This window comes from Aythya marila (assembly GCF_965140915.1).
Source record: "Aythya marila genome assembly, chromosome: 5".
Lineage (NCBI taxonomy): Eukaryota > Metazoa > Chordata > Aves > Anseriformes > Anatidae > Aythya > Aythya marila.
The window spans coordinates 31,316,079-31,333,794 of NC_139046.1; the positions used below are offsets into that span (position 1 = coordinate 31,316,079).

Genomic DNA, 17,716 nt, shown 5'->3' on the forward strand with positions numbered 1-17,716 from the left:
GAAAATTCAGTCCTTCCTCTTTCACACCAGCCAGCACAATGCTCCTCTCAGCACAACTACCATGTGGCTGCAACTCCAGCCCAGCGCTTTCACAGGCTGGAAAAACAAACTCATTAGCCTGAGTGGCTTTTGTACTGGGCCCTGCCAAGTCACTGCACCTGCTCTGACTCAATTACATTCCCACCTCAGCTAGAATGAGAGAATGGTGAATAAACACACTAACCGTGCAGGTGCAAGCAGCCTCATCTTCAGCTGCCATGAGTCACTGTAGTCACACTGGAACCATTCCCCCCTCCCCTCCTTTGCCATCCACATCACCCAAAGGAATTGTCTACTCCACCCCCTCTTTTCTTCATGTGGGTAATCAAAAAAGGGCTGGAGCTGGACCACTTGTGCCTAGCTCAGCACTAGGGCTGGGGGAGAGGTGCTGGCTAGTGACAGGACTAAAAGAAGTTGGTGCTTTGACCATGCATAGTGGGGAAAAAAAAAAAAAAAAACATTTTAATTTGCTAGGGTAACAAAAATGCATCAAGCTACACAGAAAATCCTGAGTCACAGGGCTAGAAAGGGTTACTTCTTGCTGCAAAACAAACCCACTAGCCTAAACCCCAGCCCTGCCAGCCTGATATTTCTTCCCCTCTTCCCTTACAGCTCTCCCTTCTCCCTACAAACACAAGAGGGTTTTGTCTGTAGCAGAGCAGGGGCTACGTGCCACAGCTGGTTTGGTGTCACAGCCATCACTGTGACTTCTCAAATATTTATTTCCAGCCTCTTTGCTTTGCTTACTGCCAGGCCTACCTGCAGATTTGCCAGCTCAAGGCAGAGTTATTTGCACGAAAGGAATGATGTGTTTGTTTGGCACTACACAGAAATGAGAACGTGCCCTCAAACGTGGGATCCTTCACTCAACGTCGGGTGCAGAAACAGCCCTTTGATGCCCCATGCCGTGTTAGACCTGTGGGCGGCAGCCTTGCTGAGTTGGGTTGGTAAACACAGGGGGAAACAAATTTTCTCTTTTTTTTTCTCTCCAAACTTTGATCCATGAGGAAGACAGGAGCACAGGCTGGGGCGTTATAGCTCAGTTTCCAGTTTTATCATGGTCCCTGTAAGCTCTGGGTAAATCCACTGTGGATTTTTAAAGCTGACCTCTGAGTTTTAGGTTTTTTTTCTTTATGAGAACTGAAAACTTTTAACCAGTTTTGAAATTTAACCTTCAGCTCCACGCTTTCATCATCTCCTCTGTAAAATGGAAATACAAACCTCAGGGTGAATTGTGGGAATAAGATGAATAAAATGTGGGAGCTACATGGGTAAGCATGTGTGTGAGCATGTGTAATAAGCGTGTAGCCACAACACAAACTCAGAAAGATGCAGACAATGAAACCAGAGAAACACAGGTCAGGAACAAGTATTTCATTAGGACTCATCTGTCTCATTCTGTAATTAAAAGTCAGAATAATCCAAGTCCCTGTAAAGAAATGTATACAGTGATGCTCCTTTCTGTAACACCTGGAGAGTCCCTGTCCCGATTTAACAACGAAAAGCCACCACCTGCTGTGTTTCCTGGGAAAAGGAGAAGAAAAGTGACAGTGATTAAATGTCTGCTGCTAGGTGGCTCCTCATCCTGTAGCACTGCTCTCATTTATGGGACGTGGAGGTGAACTCCGGTATGCAGCCGCCTGGCAGCATTAAGTAGCTCAACCTTAATTAGCTTCAAGCTGTTAAATGCAGCAAGAACCGGCTATTAGCAATCTCCCATCGATAAAGTTATTTCCATCTGCCTCCTAGGTGGCCGGGAGCTCTTCCTACCTCAGCAGCACGCGCTCACCTTGGGCCAGGGGGCAGCAGCAGGGGGACGGGGTCACAAACCCCACAGCAGCACCACACACCGAAGCAACAACCTCAAATCAAGAGAATTTCGGCTGCAGCTGGGGATGCAGAGCCAGCTCCTTCCCTACAGCTGCCCCATGTGTGATGACCCCAGCCGCTGCCTGCCTTGCACAACGCAGCCCTGCCAAAGCACAGAATGGGGGCAGAGCTATTTTATTGCTGAACCCCAACTATTTATGGTCTCCTGAGGGTCCCACCACACACTTCCAGCAGTTGCAGGGCTTGCAAGGACTCTGCCTTGCTACCAAGGCCAGCAGGTGACTCTCCCAGGGGGTGACATGCCTGTGAGTCCCTGCCCAGAACCGCAGCAAAAGGCACCAAAGTTAACTCAAAACAAAAACTTCACTCCCACGGACGTGGAAAGCCACAAACCACCAAGCAGGGAAATGAAACAAACCATGCAATGCTCTTGGCCCTCTGGCTTGTTCTGTCCTTTTGCCATGGTGAGCAAGATCAGCTCCATCTCCTCTTGCTTCAACTTACCCACGGGAATAACTCTGACAGACAAGAAAGGTTTTATCAGCCCTCAGGTCCCTCCCCTGCCTCCTGGTGCCCTTGCTATTCACATGAGCTGGGGAGCCTTGGGGATCCTTTATCACAGAGCCATCAGGGTTGGAAAGCCCTCCAGGACCACCTGCTTCAACCACCCCCTACCACCAATGTCACCACTAACCCATGTCCCTAAGCACCACATCCAACCTCTCCTTGAGCACCCCCCAAAAAGGGTGACTCGACCACCTCCCTAGGCAACCCACCCCAATGCCCAACCCCTCTCTTTGAGCAGAAATGTCTCCTCATTTCCGATGTGAACCTCCCCTGGCACAACTTGGGGCCATTCCCTCTAGCCCTATATCTGCGAGAAGAGGCTGACCACCACACACAGGAACCACAAACCCTATGGTAAGGGGCACCAGCCACACACAAACCCAACCACAGTCCCTCTATACACCCTTTTTCCTTTTTACACCCCAACTTTTCCCTCAGGGTTTAAATGGCTCAGGGAGGGGAGTGGAGGGACTACAACTCCCGGCGTGCCCCGCGCGGGGTGGCAGCCATTGCCGGCGGGCGGTTGCCATGGAAACGGGGGGGAACACACTGACCTGTGCGGGAGGGATTTGGGATTTTTTTTTTCATAGTTTTTAACAATTTTATTTTTTTTCAACGGCTATCTGATGAGCTGCAGACAGAAGGAGCTGCGCTGGGGGTAGAGCAACGGCGGGCCACCTGTGCAGAAGACCCTAGAAAAGCCTTTTAAAAAATAAATAAGTAAAATTTAATTTAAAAAAAAAAAAAAAAAAAAAAAAAAAAAAGCTATATATGCATTTTGAAAGGAAAAGTTAAAAAAAAAAAAAAAAAAAAAAAAACTTAAAACATAGAAAAAAAGAACAACCAGAAGGTGAAGCACTGGAGCCATGACACCCTCTCCCTACATCTTCCTGCCTCTGCGCATCCCTACCACACAGCCGTCCCACCAAAATCCCCCAGAAGCCAGAACTGTCCCCAGTTTCTGCCCTTCTCGTGCCGCAATGCTGCCTGGTGGTCGCTGTATTAATTTATTTCTAGAAAAGTCCTGCAGTGAGAGACACCCGGCAGTTCTTACCACTCCCACCACCATCACACTCCACTGGAGCAGGGTGTTTCAAGAAGAAACAGGCACTTTTCTTCCCTTTTCAGCCACAAACTGTGTGATGACCTCACTGAAGACTCTGATTTTGGTGCTCTCAGGCACAGCCAGGTTCTCAGGCAGCAGGTAAGGACCACGATGTCCTTACAGTGGTCATTCACTGCACCAAATATCACCACAGCTATGAACATAACCCGTGCCTGGGCGTGCTGCAGCTCTAGTATTTACCTCCTTGGGACACATCACAGCTGTCACCTGCTGCTCATCAGCAGCCACGTCTCACCCAGCCCTGGTTCCCCACTGCAAGCTGACCCCACATTACCCACTTGGTCCTGCAGAGATCCTTCGGGCAAAGCTGCCACCCTCCTGGCCATGTCTGCGCCCCGCCATCAGTACCTCACCTTGACGGAGCCCCAAAGCACCGAGTTTCTGGGTGCTCAGCAAACCCTGTCCCCAAAATGCACCCTGGGCATCAAGTCAGTACCTGTGACCTCCCCTCTGTGGCCTGGGGAGCTGGTGTTACCGGTGGGTGCAGGTTTTGCCTCATCCCAACGCCTCCACTGGCTTTTCCAGCCACAGGGAGCTGGAGGGAATATCCTCCTGCATGCACCCAACTCCCCGGGGGCTGCTCAGCTGGCAGGGTGCACGGTTTGCCTTCCTTCTCCTTTTTTCTCCCTCCTTTTTTTTTTTTTTTCCTGTCTTTTTTTCCCCTCCCATAATGCCAAAGTTTTTTTTTTTTTTTTTTTTTTCTCCAACAGGTTCAGGTGGAGGTGGAGCAGCGGGAGGGAGGGAGGGACGGCCAACTCCTCCTGCAGGCCTGGCGCCCAGCGATTGGGGCGGCAGGGGAACCCAGCAAAGGGCACGGGCTGAACCGGGGAGGGGGGAAAATAATAAATTTAAAAAAAAAAAAAAAAGGAGAAAAAAATACTCCACCAAGCACTGGTCCGGCAGGTCCAGTCGGCTCAAGCGGCGCAGGAGGGAGGCAGCTGGCAGGGAGCCCGCAGCCTGAGGAAGCTCCTGAAGGTAAATGCAGCTCTCCGCTGCTTCCCTTTCCGCGTCAAGGTCGTCTCGGACAGGGTCTGTAGGGTCTTGTCCTCTCTCTGCAAGCCCCACCGCTCTCCTCTGGCTCCCCAGACAGCTTCCATCCCTGCTGCTTGCTCCTCTGCTGCCATGCCTCCCTGCTCGTTTTGCTCTCTCCATGGCTTTGCTCTGGGGGGATGCCACAGCCCAACCATCGAGCTCAGATTGCTACAAATTCGGCCTGTTCCTTGTCCCAAGACGTAGGAAACGGGAGCGTGCTACACGTTGCCCTGTGCTCCTCCTCCAGCCCTACACTGAGCTGCCCTCTGGGCACTCATTTTGGGCCCCAGAACAAAGGAACCCCAGCTGTGCCTCCCCATGGGACTAGGGGGGCATTGAGGGCTTCCCTCAGCTCTCTGGCAAGCCCACATTTTGATGGGACTTAATATTTGCAGTGATGAAACGATGTGAGAGTGACCTATCTGGGCAGGACGAAGTGCAGGCTGAGCATCCCACCAGACAGGGAAAACCCCATGGCACCCCAATACAGCCAGGTAGGGGAGGGGGGCTCATCTCCAGCCCCTGCTCTTCTATCATGGAGAAACCCAGTTAATCACGGAGACACCCAGTTAATATTTCAGGTATTGTTCAGCTGCTCAAGCGTTTCCTGTGTACCTTGATCCCCAACTTCACCTGGCACCAGGGCCTCTGTGCCAAAGGGAAGCAAGGTGCCTCCGTCCCCACTCCCAGCAGCGTCCCAGCATGGCTTCTCTGGGGACAAACTGGGTTTCATCGTTCCAAAACCAGTTTGAGTGGTGATGGGCCAGGGCAAAGAGGCAGCCAAGAAGGATTTTTACCCCTGCTGGCCCCAGCAGTTATGCTGGGTGTGTTTACGGTCGCACTGCCTGGCAGAAACACCGGCAACGTGACGTCCTTGCTATTCCCACATCAGCCCCGGCAGGCACAACACCCGCACTGGGGGCTCTGCGGGCGTCTGGGCACAGAGGAGCCCAGCCCCACCGCCAGGCTCTGCTTCACCGTTTGCTCCTGGTGCCTCTGCAAGCTATAGCAGGGTGTGGGGTGTCCTCCCTGGTCCCCCTTCTTCCCCTGGGTCGATTGCAGCTTCTGGTCGTGCGATGCCAGCCGGGGGCTGGTCCCCAAGACCCTAAACACACAGGGCACGTTGTGTGGCTGTGCCTCTCCCCGGGCATGGCCACGGGGCAGCACCGCACCAAGCCTCCTAACGTGTCTGGGAGCACTGCACCCATTTAGATTAGCTCAACGGTATGAAAGCTCACGAGATAGGGAGCCCGTGCTACTATAAATAAACCACCCCGTGGCTTAATTTGCATTCTCAATGGGCACCTTGGGCTGGAAGCAGCACCATGGCCAAGTCGCGCGGCATGGAGGAGGGTCCCCCGCTTGCACACCCTGACGAGTGGCTGTGTTCAGATCGTGGCCTCTGGCTGGTTTTAGCTGGTGGAACATTGTCCCAAAGCCATGTTTTTAATGCCCCACAGCCCTTAGTTGGTCATTAATCGCCTCCTGACCAGGAATTTGCAGGCTGTGAGTTAGCACTGTGCAGGCAGAGCAGGTGACTTAGTGGCTGTGCTTTGGCTTCACCCCATGGTGGCACCCACCACCCCGTGACCCCAGACTGCTGCAGAGGGGGAATAGGGCACTTGCCCAGCGTTGTGCCAACCCAGGAAAGAGCACCCAGTGCTCACGGAACATTTTCTCATCTCTCCCAGCCCCAGTCCACCCCGCGGCAGTGGTGGCAGCGACAGGAGAACTTTGCCCCCCCCGGCAGACGGCACGCCGCGGGGGCCCTCCTGCCGTGGGTGGCCCGCCAGCAATGCCAGCAGCTGATCGCTCCTGACCATGGCAGGTAGGCTGCAAAATGAAACATTTCACATATTTTCAGCTGGGGAGGACCCTGTGCTCCTTGGGCATGGCGGAGGTCCTGCTTGTTGCTCCGGGGGTGGGTGAGGGGCTGTCCAAGCCCCAAAAACCGGCCCAGCCTGCTGCAGCGCAGCTGCAATCAGTGCTTGCTGCCAGACCCCGGCGGCTGAGCTTGTTTTTCTGGGGGAGCTGGGCTGGCTACGGGGCTGTCATGCTTTCCACGCTGCTGGAAGGTGTATCCCTGATGGCTTTCCCCTCTGAAACCCCCTTCCCACTGTGCCCCCAGCCCTTTGCAGCATGCCTCCTGAACTTCTTGCACCTGCTGCCAACGAGACGCTGGTGCTGGCGCGGGGGAGCCGGATAGCCCTGAACTGCACCGTGCGCTGGGCAGCCACCGAGCACTGCGAGCCTGTCCCCTCCTGGACCAAAGACGGGCAGTGGCTGGGCAGCGAGAGCAGCCAAGACACCACTTGGTAAGGAGCCTGCCCCAGGGTACGTCTGTCTGCCTGTCTGTCTGGGTTGCCCAACCCACGGGAGCTCCTTCTCTCTCCAGGTTTGGCCAAAATGCCTCGGAGCACCTCCTCGCCACCGTCCTGCAGGTCAACCTCACGCATGACGCTGACTTCGGGGTGTTTGCCTGCTGGGTCAGCAATGCCACGGCCACCTTCACCCTGCGGCGAGAGGGTAGGGGCACACGGGGACCAAGTTCTGGTGGGGACAGGGCAGGGGACAAAGAAGGGACACCCACGAGGAGCGTGGTCACGGAGGGTGGCCGCAGCGGCCCCGTGGGTATCACAAAGCAGGCACTGGGGGCATGGCTGCACGTTGGGGTGCAGAGCACCATACATTAAACCCAGAAGCCTGCATCTGGAGCCACTGACTGCTCACCGTCCCCTTCCCCATCCTTGCAGAGGCCGCGGGGCACGTGAGTGCAGTGCTGGCAGCCCTCCTGGTCCTGGCCCTCCTGGTGCTGCTGGCGGGGCTCTACATCAGGTGCCGCCTGAGCGTGCTCCTCTGGTACAGGAACCATTATGGCGAGCTGGAGATAAACGGTGAGAAGGGTGTAGAGGACATGGTGCCCCCCCTTAGGACAAGCCTCCCCTGGGCAAGGGGCTCAGCAATGTGCAAAGCTCCCACCCCAAGGTAGGCTCCCCTTTTCCCCATGGTCACTGCCTCCCCAGACGGGAAGCTGTATGATGCCTACGTGTCCCACGCCACCGCCCCGGATGACCGCAAGTTCGTCCACTTCATCGTGAAGCCACAGCTGGAGAACCGCTACGGCTACAAGCTCTTCCTGGACGAGCAGAACATCCTGCCCAACGCTGGTAGACACCCAGCTGATGCCCACCCAGCCCTCTATGGGGTCGGGCAGAGGGACACCTGGGCTTGGAAACCAAGAGGGGACAGGGGAAGGGCTGAGCTGCTTGTCTCTCTCACAGAGCCATCAGCTGACCTGATCATGAACGTAAGTCGGTGCCGGCGCCTCATCGTAGTCCTCTCCGTGGCCTATCTGGAGCAAGACTGGTGCAACAGCAGCTTCAGGTACGAACCTGCTCCTGTCAGCTCCTGGGGAAGAGGAGCCGGTGGGCCCTCACCCTTCTGCCCCACTCCTGACTCACAGGGAAGGCCTTTGGAGGTTGCTGGAGCTCTCCAAGAAACCCATCTTCATCGTCTTTGAGAGCCAGTACCGGGAGATCACGCACCCTGCCATCAGCCTGCTGAAGCAGCACAGGAACCTGGTGACCTTGCTGGTGTGGCGTGCTGGCTCCATGGTAAGAGCGAGGTCCCACCCTGCCAGCACCCCTGTTTTGTATAAAAGTGCCCCATTTTGTGTACGCTCAGCGCTCAGGAGCCCTGTCCTGCTCCGGGGCGTCCCCCAGCCGAAGCAGCAAAGCTTTGTCCCCGTGCTGCTGTTGCTGCTCACGTCTCAGGGCCGGGCCATGAGCTGCATGCAGCAGGTTGGGCCGGTTTGTCTGCCGCCATGCAGGCACGCTGCCATGCCGGGAGCACAGCTCTCACCTGGGCTGAGCTCCCAGCTCTAGAGAGAGAGAGAGCCGAGCCCCACAGAGCCTGCCACAGCCCCACACAGGCTGGGCTGGGCTGGGCTTTGCTGCAGTCCTAATTCAACCGGGTCCCTTCTTACCCCGCGCAGACCCCGTCGTCGGACTTCTGGAAAGAGCTGTGCCTGGCCCTGCCCCGCAAGGTGTCCTTCCAGGGGACCATGGGGGACCCGCAGACCCAGCTGCAGGAGGACAAGGACCCCATGTTGATCCTGCACAGCAGCTACCTGGACAGCCGTGGGGACCCCCACCCCGATGGAGACCTGGGTGCAGGTAGGTTCGTGTCCTCCACCTCCTCTCCCACGGGGGACAGATGTGCTGGGGACGGGGAGACACATGCTAGGGGTCACCTACCTGCTGTCCCTCTGTGCGATGCACAAGGGCAGAAGTTTGCTAGCCCTGGGGTACAGAGGTGTTAATTTTATTGGCAGGGCCATGAAGGATCCTTTTGAGCCAGTGCCAGTGGGTTGGGGGGGCAGAGGGGCTGCTCAGAGTGGGGCCAGCCTCACAGCTTGCCCCTTTGGGCTACATTTACACTGCTGTAGTGGTAAGGTTGGCTTGAGCCCCTTCCCCGACACCTAACCCCTCTCCCCAACTCCTTCCAGGCCTCCGTGGATGCCTTTTCAGAGGACTCCCACCTCCCCACGTCAGCAGCCTCGGGGTGCCCGCAGCTTTGGCCGCCGGCCCGCCGGAGGACGCGCAGCAGAGGGACGGGCACAGAGCCGAGATCGACATCTCGGACCTGGGCTCGCGCAACTACGGCGCCCGCACGGACTTCTACTGCCTGGTGACGGAGGATGACATCTGAGCAGGGCCACGACGGGGAAACGGGGTGACCCCCCTGCTCCGCAGGACTGCACGGAGCCAGGTCACAGCTGGAGGATCCCAAACGCGGTGGCTGGACCGGCACTGGGAAGAGAGGAGCTGGCTCCTTCTGGCAAGAGTTCCCTGCTTGAAAAGCACCGCAGGGCGTGGGCACCCCTGGGTGCTGGGTCCTCCTCCCTTGCCATGAGTGGAAGGGACATTTTTCCCACCTAACGGACAAATCTGGGGATTGACGATGCCCTCCAAGAAGCAGCGTGCACTTCTGTCCCTTTTCCCTTCACGCCCCCCGTGGCCTGGGCTGGAAAACCACTGGGAGCAGCCGCAGCACCGCCGGCTGCAGCACCCGAATCCCAGTGGCAATAAAACGCTGCTGCTTGGAGCAACCCTGGTCTGTCTGCAGGGACACGGGTGACACTGGTGTCCCAAAGAGGATGAGCGTGATGGCACCGCAGGGCCAAGCTCCCCCACGCCAGCACCCCGCAGGCCCTCTCCTCCCCTCCAGCAGGCGCAGGGCTGTTGTTCAAGGCCTTTATTTCGGGGATACACAGTGCTCGGGGAGCTTGTACACGGAGAGCTGGGGAGATAAACGGATCCCCTGGACCTCGCTGGGCCCAGGCGTGCCAGAACAGCCGCATCGGGGGCTGCTGCAGCCCCTCCTGGCAGCGCTGCCTGCTCTCCCCCCCCTTGCCTGCCCCCCACCCCTGTACCTATACTCTACCCCGTTTCCCAGACAGGGCGCGCGGCACACCCCAAGCGCAGGGCTCCCCCTACCAGCCCCAACCCCCCTGGCAGACCCAAGCGACCCCCAGCCCTTCCCCGCACGCCCCAACCCGGCCTCTGCCTCTGCAAAGTGAGCTTTGGACCCACGCTGGCGCCAGCCCGCGCTGGGCACCAAGGGCATCTCCCCACCCCATAGAGAGACGCCGCCCAGCAAACACGAGCTGCCTGGCCCTGCCTGGATCCTGCTTACGCAGCACCAGCCCCAACCCCAACCCCTTAACAGAGCAGCAGCAGTGCCCCAAATGGTCCCTGTGGGGTGCAGGGATGGGGACAGCCCATCTTCCCGCAGCAGGGGCACGGGCAGCCTCAGGCACAGCTCCAGGTGGAGCCCCCAGCAGAGGGAGGACTGAGAACCACAGCACTGAAGCCGGTCCCAGCTCCTTGGAAAATCTGGGGAGCCAACAGCAGCCACCTTGCCCCCTCCCCAGGCTCCCTGCGTTGTGCAAAGCCCCGTCCCCGTGCAGCCAGGGCTGGACCAGTGGCACAGCCACTTGGCACGCTGCGATTTGGGGAGCTCGACCCTATTAGTGGGGGGGAGCTGGAAGAGAAACTCCCTCAAAAGCCCCCCTCGCCACCAGCACTGCTTTGCAGGAGCCTCCCCAGAGCTTCTGCTCCTCGGCCAAGCCACGAGAGGAGCTTGAATTGGCACAGGAAGGAGGGCGGGGGCTTGGCAGCACCTGCGTCTCCAGCCCAGGGACAGTGCGCCCAGCAGAGGGGTTGCAGGCACGAGGGGTGCAAGGAGCAGCCGGGGACTACGCTACGCAGCAGGGTCCTGTGGCGAGCAGCTTCCCCAGGACACAGGAGGCAGCGAGGAGCGTCCCAGCAGGGAGAGCGAGGGCTGTGCAGTCCCTTCTCTCAGGGTTTGTCCTTACAGGCTGAGGAAGTCCTCCTTCCGGTACCCCTTCTGCAAGAGAACAGGCCACCCGTCACACGCCGCGGGGACACCGCTGTCCCCACTCCTCTAGGCGCCTGCCACCAAGGGGACGATGCCGTGGGGATGTCTCTTCAGGAGGCAAAGGCAGAGAGGCCGAGCGAGCCGTGTGCCCGGATGCATCTGGGTGGCTCAGTTTTCCAGGGCGAAGCCCCTGGCCCTGGCTCCTTTGGGTTCCACCCCGGGGCCCCGCTCCAGGACCCCGCAGGAGGGAGGTACGTACCACCTTGAAGTCCCGGTGGAGCTTGGTGTACTGCCACATGTTGCCCAGGAGGCTGGCCGCCGCTCTGGAGGACTTCTCGTTGTCCGAGCTGGAGCAGAGAGAGGCTGCGATGAGTTTTTGGGTGCCACCAGGCATGGGGTGATGCCCACCAGCCCACGGATACCACCCCAGGAGGGCCAAGGATTTGGGGGAAAGAGGCAGAAGACTACAGGCTGGGGCCCGCCACGACGGGCTGGGTGGCTGCAGCAATGGGCAACCCCATCATGGGGTGTCCCGAGGAGGCTATAAAGGGCTGGAGGCCAGCCTCGAGGCCGCTCTGTGCTGTCTGGGGATTCCCAACACCAGGGGAAGGGAAGGGAGGCTGGTTGTGAGCCTCGTCCACCTCGCTGGAGCAGGGGAAGAAGGAGGAGAGCAGGACAGGACCCCAGGTCCACTCTGGGAGAGAGGGGCAGGCAGGGAGCTCCCACCTGTCCCTTCTCTTCTTGATGTAGAAGAGCTTCCTGAGGCCATCGAAGTAGACGATGTCGCGGGCCGCCATGGGGCTCTCCACCACCAGGTTGTTGAGCACGGCGATGATGTTCACGATAACGTCAGCAGGAGGTGCCTTGTCCCCAACGCTCCCCGGCAGCTTCTCAATCAAGTGGCTGACCACCTTGGTTGCTGGGGGGCAAAGGCATCACGTCAGAGCCCCGGGGGAGATGCGACAAGGACAAATCAAGCAAGATGGCGGGGCTGAGGCAGAGCAGAGCACACAGGAGACGTTCAGGGAACAGGGAACAGGGAGGACACCTCGCATGCCAGCACTCTGCCTGCCTCTAACTGTGAGCTCAGCAGGCAGGAAGGTGCTGAGACACGCCCGCAGGTAACCAGAGGCCAAACAGAGGATCAAAAAGGGTGGAGAGCGTCCAGCCCCGGCCCTGCCCGGCCCTCCCTGGCACTCACACATCTCGTCCTTGTTGCGCGCGTGGCGGGACAGGTTGCGGATGAGCCCCGTCAGCGAGCGCAGCTGGTGGTGGTCGGCGGTGCGCACGCGGTCCAGGACAGGGTTCAGGATGCGCTCCTGCTCCAGGGCCAGCCGGCTCAGCACGCCCGCCCACTGCGGGGGCAAAAACACGCGGTGGAGGCACCCGTTAGGACCACCAGGCACCCACCTCCTCTTCCCACCCCATTCCTCCTCCTCCTGTCCTTGCCCAACGTGGCCAGATGACCGGGCTGGCGAGGAGCGTGGTGGCCACATCCCCCCAGTGGCCAGCAGGAACAGCCCAGCGAGATGGGACAAGCCCAGGGGATGTTCCCCTCACACATCCTCACCCTGCGGTCCCCAGCAGTGATGTTCTGCAGGGCACCCGAGGCCGCCTCGGTCGTGTGCTTGTTGAGCTCACAGCGCTGCAGCAGCCGGTTGTAGATGCCCACGATCTGCGGGTTCCAGAGCCACTCCATGCCCTTGGGGTCCTTGGAGACCTCTGTGAAGGTGACGATGTCCGCGTTCAGGTAGTGCTGCGGGGACGGGGACGGGGTGCAGTGTTAGACCTAGAGGGGTGTCCCCTCCACAGTGCCCCTTGCCCTTGGCATTCCCCGTGTGCACGGGCACCTCCAGGACCTGACAGGGACCTGGCAGGTCACACCCTTCGGCGTGGGGAGGGCTGGCACCCGTTGCCACATGCGAGTGCCATCTGATTCACGCTCTGCTGAGCTCACCCGCCTGTCCCACCCAGCAGCCAAGGCCAGCGTCCACCTCCGCCCCGCTGTCATCACATCCACCAGCTGCTTCCCTGCCCCGGATGATGCAGCTGGCACGGCACAAAAAGGGCCACCCCCTCCCCAAAATCACCCTCTCCCTGCCACTGACCTCACGTGCTTTCTTGCTCTGGGGGCTGAAGCAGCCCACCAGCTCCCCCGTCATGGTGCCACCGTTGTTCCTGCGGTGGCCCTCCAGGCGCTGGAGGGAGGAGGGGGGCATCTCGTCGTACAGGCGGTAGGAGAGGTTTCGCAGGACGCAGACTGCATTCTCCACGCTCTGGGGAGAGAAACAGGGCACGGAGGGGTCAGTCCTGGAGAGCACAGAGCGTGGGCACATTCCCTGGGGGGCAGTCACAGGGGGTCCCTACTGGGATCCACGGCCAGAGTCACACCAATGGCACCAAGGCTGGCAGCGCCCCGCTGTGCCCGGTAAGCTTGGACATACCCAGAGCAAATCCCGGGGCTCACCTTGTCCTCCGACTTGCCCACCTCCAGGGAGCTGTTCACGTAGTGGATCATGGAATCTACCAGCCCGTGGCACTCGCGCATCTTCTGCCGGGTCTGCTGGCTGGCGGAGCTGAGATTCCTGCGGGGGGAACAGGGATCCATCACAGCAAGAAGGGGCCTTCCCCTGACCACCACCTCCTGGTGCCCCAACTCTGCAGGGAAGCAGCTAAAGCCACAGGGCTGACAATGCTTTGCCTTGATGCACCAGTGCCTCAGAAACAAGCCCTAGGGATCTTTACCCTCAGCAGGAGTGGAGCAGGTACCTGAGGAAGCCCGTGGAGTTGTAGAAGATCTCTGCCTCAGAGGGGTTCTGCTGGATGACACCCGAGCCACCCAGCCCAGAGAGGGGGACCAGGACGAGGTCTGTGAGCTGCTCCAGCGTGTCCCGGGCCAGGCGATCCTTCAGGTTGTCACTGGAGGAGAGATTCCACAGGATCCCTGCGCAGAGGAGAGGGGATCCTCAGACCTGGGGACGGCTGGAGAGCATGCCCACCCTGACCCACCTCCCCGGGGCTCACACCGGCCACCCACAGCCAGGCACAGCAACAGGACAGCTCGCGGCTGGGGACACCACCCAGAGCCCACCCAAAGAAGTTGTCCCCACCAAGGCGGGGGTGGACCAGACCCACCTCCATGCCAGGAGGACCCCTGCCTGCCCCCGTGGCCATCTCTGACCTGTGACGTTCTTGCGGAGCTCGTCGTCGGGCTCCCGCAGCGTCCTCATGAGCTCGTAGATGCCGTTCTCCTCCACCAGCGCCAGCTTGTTCTCGGCGTTGTCGTAGATGAGGTTGCGCATGGCGCCGGTGGCGTGGCGCTGCACCTCCTGGTTGGGGCTGTTGAAGAGCTTCACCAGCTTGGGCATGGCCTGGAGGCTGCGGGCCTGCGAGGAGAGAGGCCAGATGGGTTGAGAGGCCAAGCCCCTTTTGCTTGGGGTCTGGGGCTCCGTCCACCTCCATCACCCCTCCAGGAGCGCCCCACGGCAGCAGAGAGGAGCAGGGGACCTGATGGAAGCAAGGACAGCCCTGTCCCCTTTGGCTCGCAGGTGCCCACCTGCTTCTTGGCGTTGCTGTCGCTGTAGCATTTGTGCTGGAGGTAGGCAGCACCCAGGACCTGCAGGTTGGGGTCAGTGGCTATCAGGTATTTCACCGCGGAGGGCAGGTCGATGTCGTCGAACCTGGAAGCCACAGGCAGATGAGGAAGAGCCCAGGCAGGGCATCCCCCGAGGGTCTTCTACCTCTGCTCCCCACCATATCCCACATCTCCAAGATCAGCCAACCCATCACACTCCTTCCTATGGCTGAGTGAGCATCTTCCCACCCTCACATCTCAGGATGGGCTGCTGGCAGGAGATAAAGGCACACAGAGGAGATAAAGGCACTTAGAGGCCGCCCCGCACCGTGGTACCTCGCTATGGGGCTGAATCCTACCAACCACCTCACCTCTCCTGCTTCCCTCGCAGCAAGGCGATGCCAGGAGGGCTGGAGGGTTTTGCCCTGAACCAGCCAAGTGCCTAAAGAGGACACAAAGGACTCATCTGCTTGGCACTCACCCTCCCGACTGCTGGGTGAGCAGCGTGCTGTGCCCGTTGTACATCTCCATGCCGCGCTGGTCCTGAAGGTGGTGGCTGGACTCAGCCAGGCTGCGCACGGAGGGCGCGCGGGAGCTGTGCTCCACCATGCCCATGTAGGAGCCCCCGATGCCCGCCTGTGAGGACGGCTGGATGCTGCCGAACGAGCTGGTGCTGAGCCGGGAGCGGTTGTTGCTCTGGAAGCGCTGCAGCGTGCGCATGGCTGGCGCCCGGATGGTGCGGCTCTGGGGCACCTCGGCGCCATCCAGCCAGTCGGAGGAGCTCTTGGCGTTGGAGCCAGCGCTCATCTGCCTCTCGAAGGTGTAGGAGCGGGTGAAGCCGCCATTGCCTTGGCTTTTGTAGAGGGAGCGGTGGCCCATGGGGTCCAGCTGATCCGAGATGACGCTGTAGCGGTCGTCCGCGGCGGTGGGCGGCAGCGGCCCGTCAGCCAGCCGCAGGGAGCGCAGCGACAGTGTGTCGAAGCTCTGCCGAGCCCGGTAGTTGCGCTCGTGGAAGGAGCTGGGCCGCGGGGAGGTGTTGGCAGCCTGCGACATGGCGTAGCCGGTGCCGTAGGCCCGGCCCTTCGCTATGCCCCCGTTGCTGATGGTCGCCATGCGTTTGTGCGGCGTGAGGTCCACCGCTGACCGCGAGGACCAGCTGCTGCCCTTGAGTGTGCCAAAATCTTTCTTGGCCATTGACTGATACATCTGCAGGGCGGGGAGCACAGGGTTAAGGGACAACGGCCGTGAGCCTGTCCCCTCCATCCCCACCACGAGCAGAGGGAAGAACAGAGCCAAGAGCCCCCTCGGTGCTAAGTTTCAACTAGAAAAGCTACAGCTAGAGGCTGGGCATCCCCGGCTGACTGGGAGATGGGTCCCAGTACAGGGGCGAATGGCGAGCCCCCCAGTACCTACCGAGCTTTTGGAGTCCAAGCCATTGCTCTGGGAGCGGGAGCTGAAGGACGGGCGCAGGGTCGTGCCATAGTGACCGCCTGCAGGATGGAGGGTGGAGGCGGTGAGGGGCGCGCACACATCCAAGCAAGCAGGGAGGCATTTGGGCAGTCTGGGACCGATGCAGCCCCCCTACCCTGCTGCCCTAGGGGTAGCAGAGCCCCGCTGGGAGTTGCCGTGGTGCCAGGGCAGTGGCAAGAGGGATGAGCGAGTCGGAGGACTGGGGATGTGCCTGCCTTCCAGCCACGGAGAGCAGGAAGAGGCCGTGGAGACAGCGCGCCTCCCACGGCCTCCCTGCCTTTCATCGTGCCCCGACGGCGAGAGGAGTAATTGCTACCTTGGCAGGGACACGGTGGCTCAGCACAGCTCCCCTTGGCCTTACCCGAGCTGGGATTTGCGCTCAGAGAAGCCTGCCGTGCCCCGGCCAGGACGCTTAGTCATGGCCTCCTGCTGCGGGAGGCAGAGCCGTGCCACCACAGCCCACCGGGTGGCCGTCAGCAGCGGTGCTGCGGCGTGGGTGCCACCAGGTGTCGGAACGGGGACAGCTTTGGGGCTTGGGGGGTGAGCAAGGCAAGAGCTGGGAGCCCCCAAAAGCCAGTCCCAGGGATGGGGCACGAGGGAGGAGGACAGGGAGACCCCGCCAGCACTACGGCCACAACGGGAGCGTGACCCACACCCACACCCAGCCTCGGGGAGCCCAGGGGTGCCACTGGGGCTCTCCCCTCGCCGCGGCGCAGCCCAGGGCACAATGGGGAGAAGCAACAGGGCGGAGGCCAGGAGCTCAGACGTTAAATGGAGGTGCTTGGAGCCCGGCCAGCAAGGCGAGACGCCGCTGAGAACCCAGGGACGGGGAAGGCACAGCCCGCAATCCCCAGGGAGCACAAAGCGGGGCGCGGGACCCCTGCTTCCCTCGGGGTGGGGGGAAACTGAGGCACGGGGGGAAACCAGCCCAGGCTTCACCCTCTTTGCTCCAGGGTGTGGGGCAGGTATGGGCACGGGAAAAGGGGAACCCCCCACCCTCCTCCAAAATAATAATAATAATATTTTAAAAAAGCCACCTGGCGGTCTCCCACCTCTGCCGTCGACCTGGTCGAGCACGGCGGCCTCGGGGTGCGCGGCGGCCGCCTGCCCCCGCAGCAGCATTCGGATGCGGACCTGCTCCTGGACGCGGGCGCTGCGCAGCCTCTGGGCCTCGGCTGCCTCCCGGCCTCGGCCATCCAGCTGCCGGTCGGAGGGCAAAGCCAGCGAGCAGACGCCGGCCTCGGGCTGCAGGGCCGAGAGCAAGAAGTTGTTCGTCTCCTGCATGGTGGCGGTGGCGGCGAGCGGGGCCGAGGCGAGCGGGGCCGCCCTACTACGCAGGTGAGCACGGCAGGGCGGCGGCGGGGCCTTCCCTGAGCCGTAGGGAGGCACCCGGCCCGCCCCGCCGCCGCCACGCCTCGGCGGCCGCCGCTCGTCCCTGCTTAGGACAAGGTGGCCGCGAGCCCCCCGCCACCATCAGGGCCCCAGAGAGGTGCCCACAGGTGGAGGTGCCAAGGGGTGGCCTCACGGTGACAAGAGTGTAAGGGGTGTGGAGGCTGCCCCAAAGGGGTTTGGGGGAGGACGTGCCTCAGGCTACCATGACTCCCTTGGCAGGCTCCCCATTAAGCCCCAGAGCCTCAGCAGCTACCCTACCAGTAAGCCCCGGAGCTCCCCATTAA

The 17,716-nt window shown here is 60.4% G+C and overlaps 2 protein-coding genes across 3 annotated transcripts; one reads left to right on the plus strand and one right to left on the minus strand.

Moving 5' to 3' along the window:
- The first annotated feature begins 4,356 nt into the window (after positions 1-4,356).
- Positions 4,357-9,691, plus strand: SIGIRR (single Ig and TIR domain containing). The gene is made up of 10 exons (XM_082762003.1): positions 4,357-4,537; positions 6,286-6,422; positions 6,723-6,909; positions 6,990-7,120; positions 7,348-7,488; positions 7,618-7,761; positions 7,876-7,978; positions 8,058-8,208; positions 8,589-8,769; positions 9,102-9,691. Exons 2-10 carry the CDS (start codon positions 6,416-6,418, stop codon positions 9,302-9,304), a joined length of 1,248 nt encoding a protein of 415 aa, XP_082618129.1. The 5' UTR covers positions 4,357-4,537; positions 6,286-6,415; the 3' UTR covers positions 9,305-9,691.
- A 492-nt stretch (positions 9,692-10,183) lies between these two features.
- On the minus strand, positions 10,184-17,418 carry PKP3 (plakophilin 3). Of its 2 annotated transcripts, none has more exons than XM_082760618.1 (13): positions 17,093-17,418; positions 15,984-16,060; positions 15,052-15,776; positions 14,553-14,676; positions 14,178-14,382; positions 13,766-13,940; positions 13,464-13,581; positions 13,105-13,272; positions 12,567-12,752; positions 12,198-12,351; positions 11,723-11,915; positions 11,256-11,343; positions 10,184-11,005 (listed from the first exon to the last, which is right to left on the minus strand). In XM_082760618.1, the coding sequence occupies exons 1-13, from the start codon at positions 17,322-17,324 to the stop codon at positions 10,970-10,972; spliced, it is 2,481 nt and encodes an 826-aa protein (XP_082616744.1). In that variant the 5' UTR covers positions 17,325-17,418; the 3' UTR covers positions 10,184-10,969. The 2 variants fall into 2 exon arrangements, with proteins under 2 accessions (XP_082616744.1, XP_082616743.1); XM_082760617.1 differs by having other exon boundaries at positions 17,078-17,418.
- Between the last annotated feature and the right edge of the window lie 298 nt (positions 17,419-17,716).

Bases quoted from the DNA above. Each gene is read 5' to 3' on its own strand.
- SIGIRR (XM_082762003.1), top strand. The intron at 7,121-7,347 runs GTAGGGGCACAC...CCATCCTTGCAG, and splicing joins CTTCACCCTGCGGCGAGAGG to AGGCCGCGGGGCACGTGAGT. The intron at 8,209-8,588 runs GTAAGAGCGAGG...TACCCCGCGCAG, and splicing joins TGTGGCGTGCTGGCTCCATG to ACCCCGTCGTCGGACTTCTG.
- PKP3 (XM_082760617.1), bottom strand. From the start codon at position 17,324: ATGCAGGAGACGAACAACTTCTTGCTCTCGGCCCTGCAGCCCGAGGCC. The intron at 13,273-13,463 runs GTGAGCCCCGGG...TTCTCTCCCCAG, and splicing joins TGGGCAAGTCGGAGGACAAG to AGCGTGGAGAATGCAGTCTG. The intron at 11,006-11,255 runs GTACGTACCTCC...GTTCTCTTGCAG, and splicing joins TCCACCGGGACTTCAAGGTG to AAGGGGTACCGGAAGGAGGA.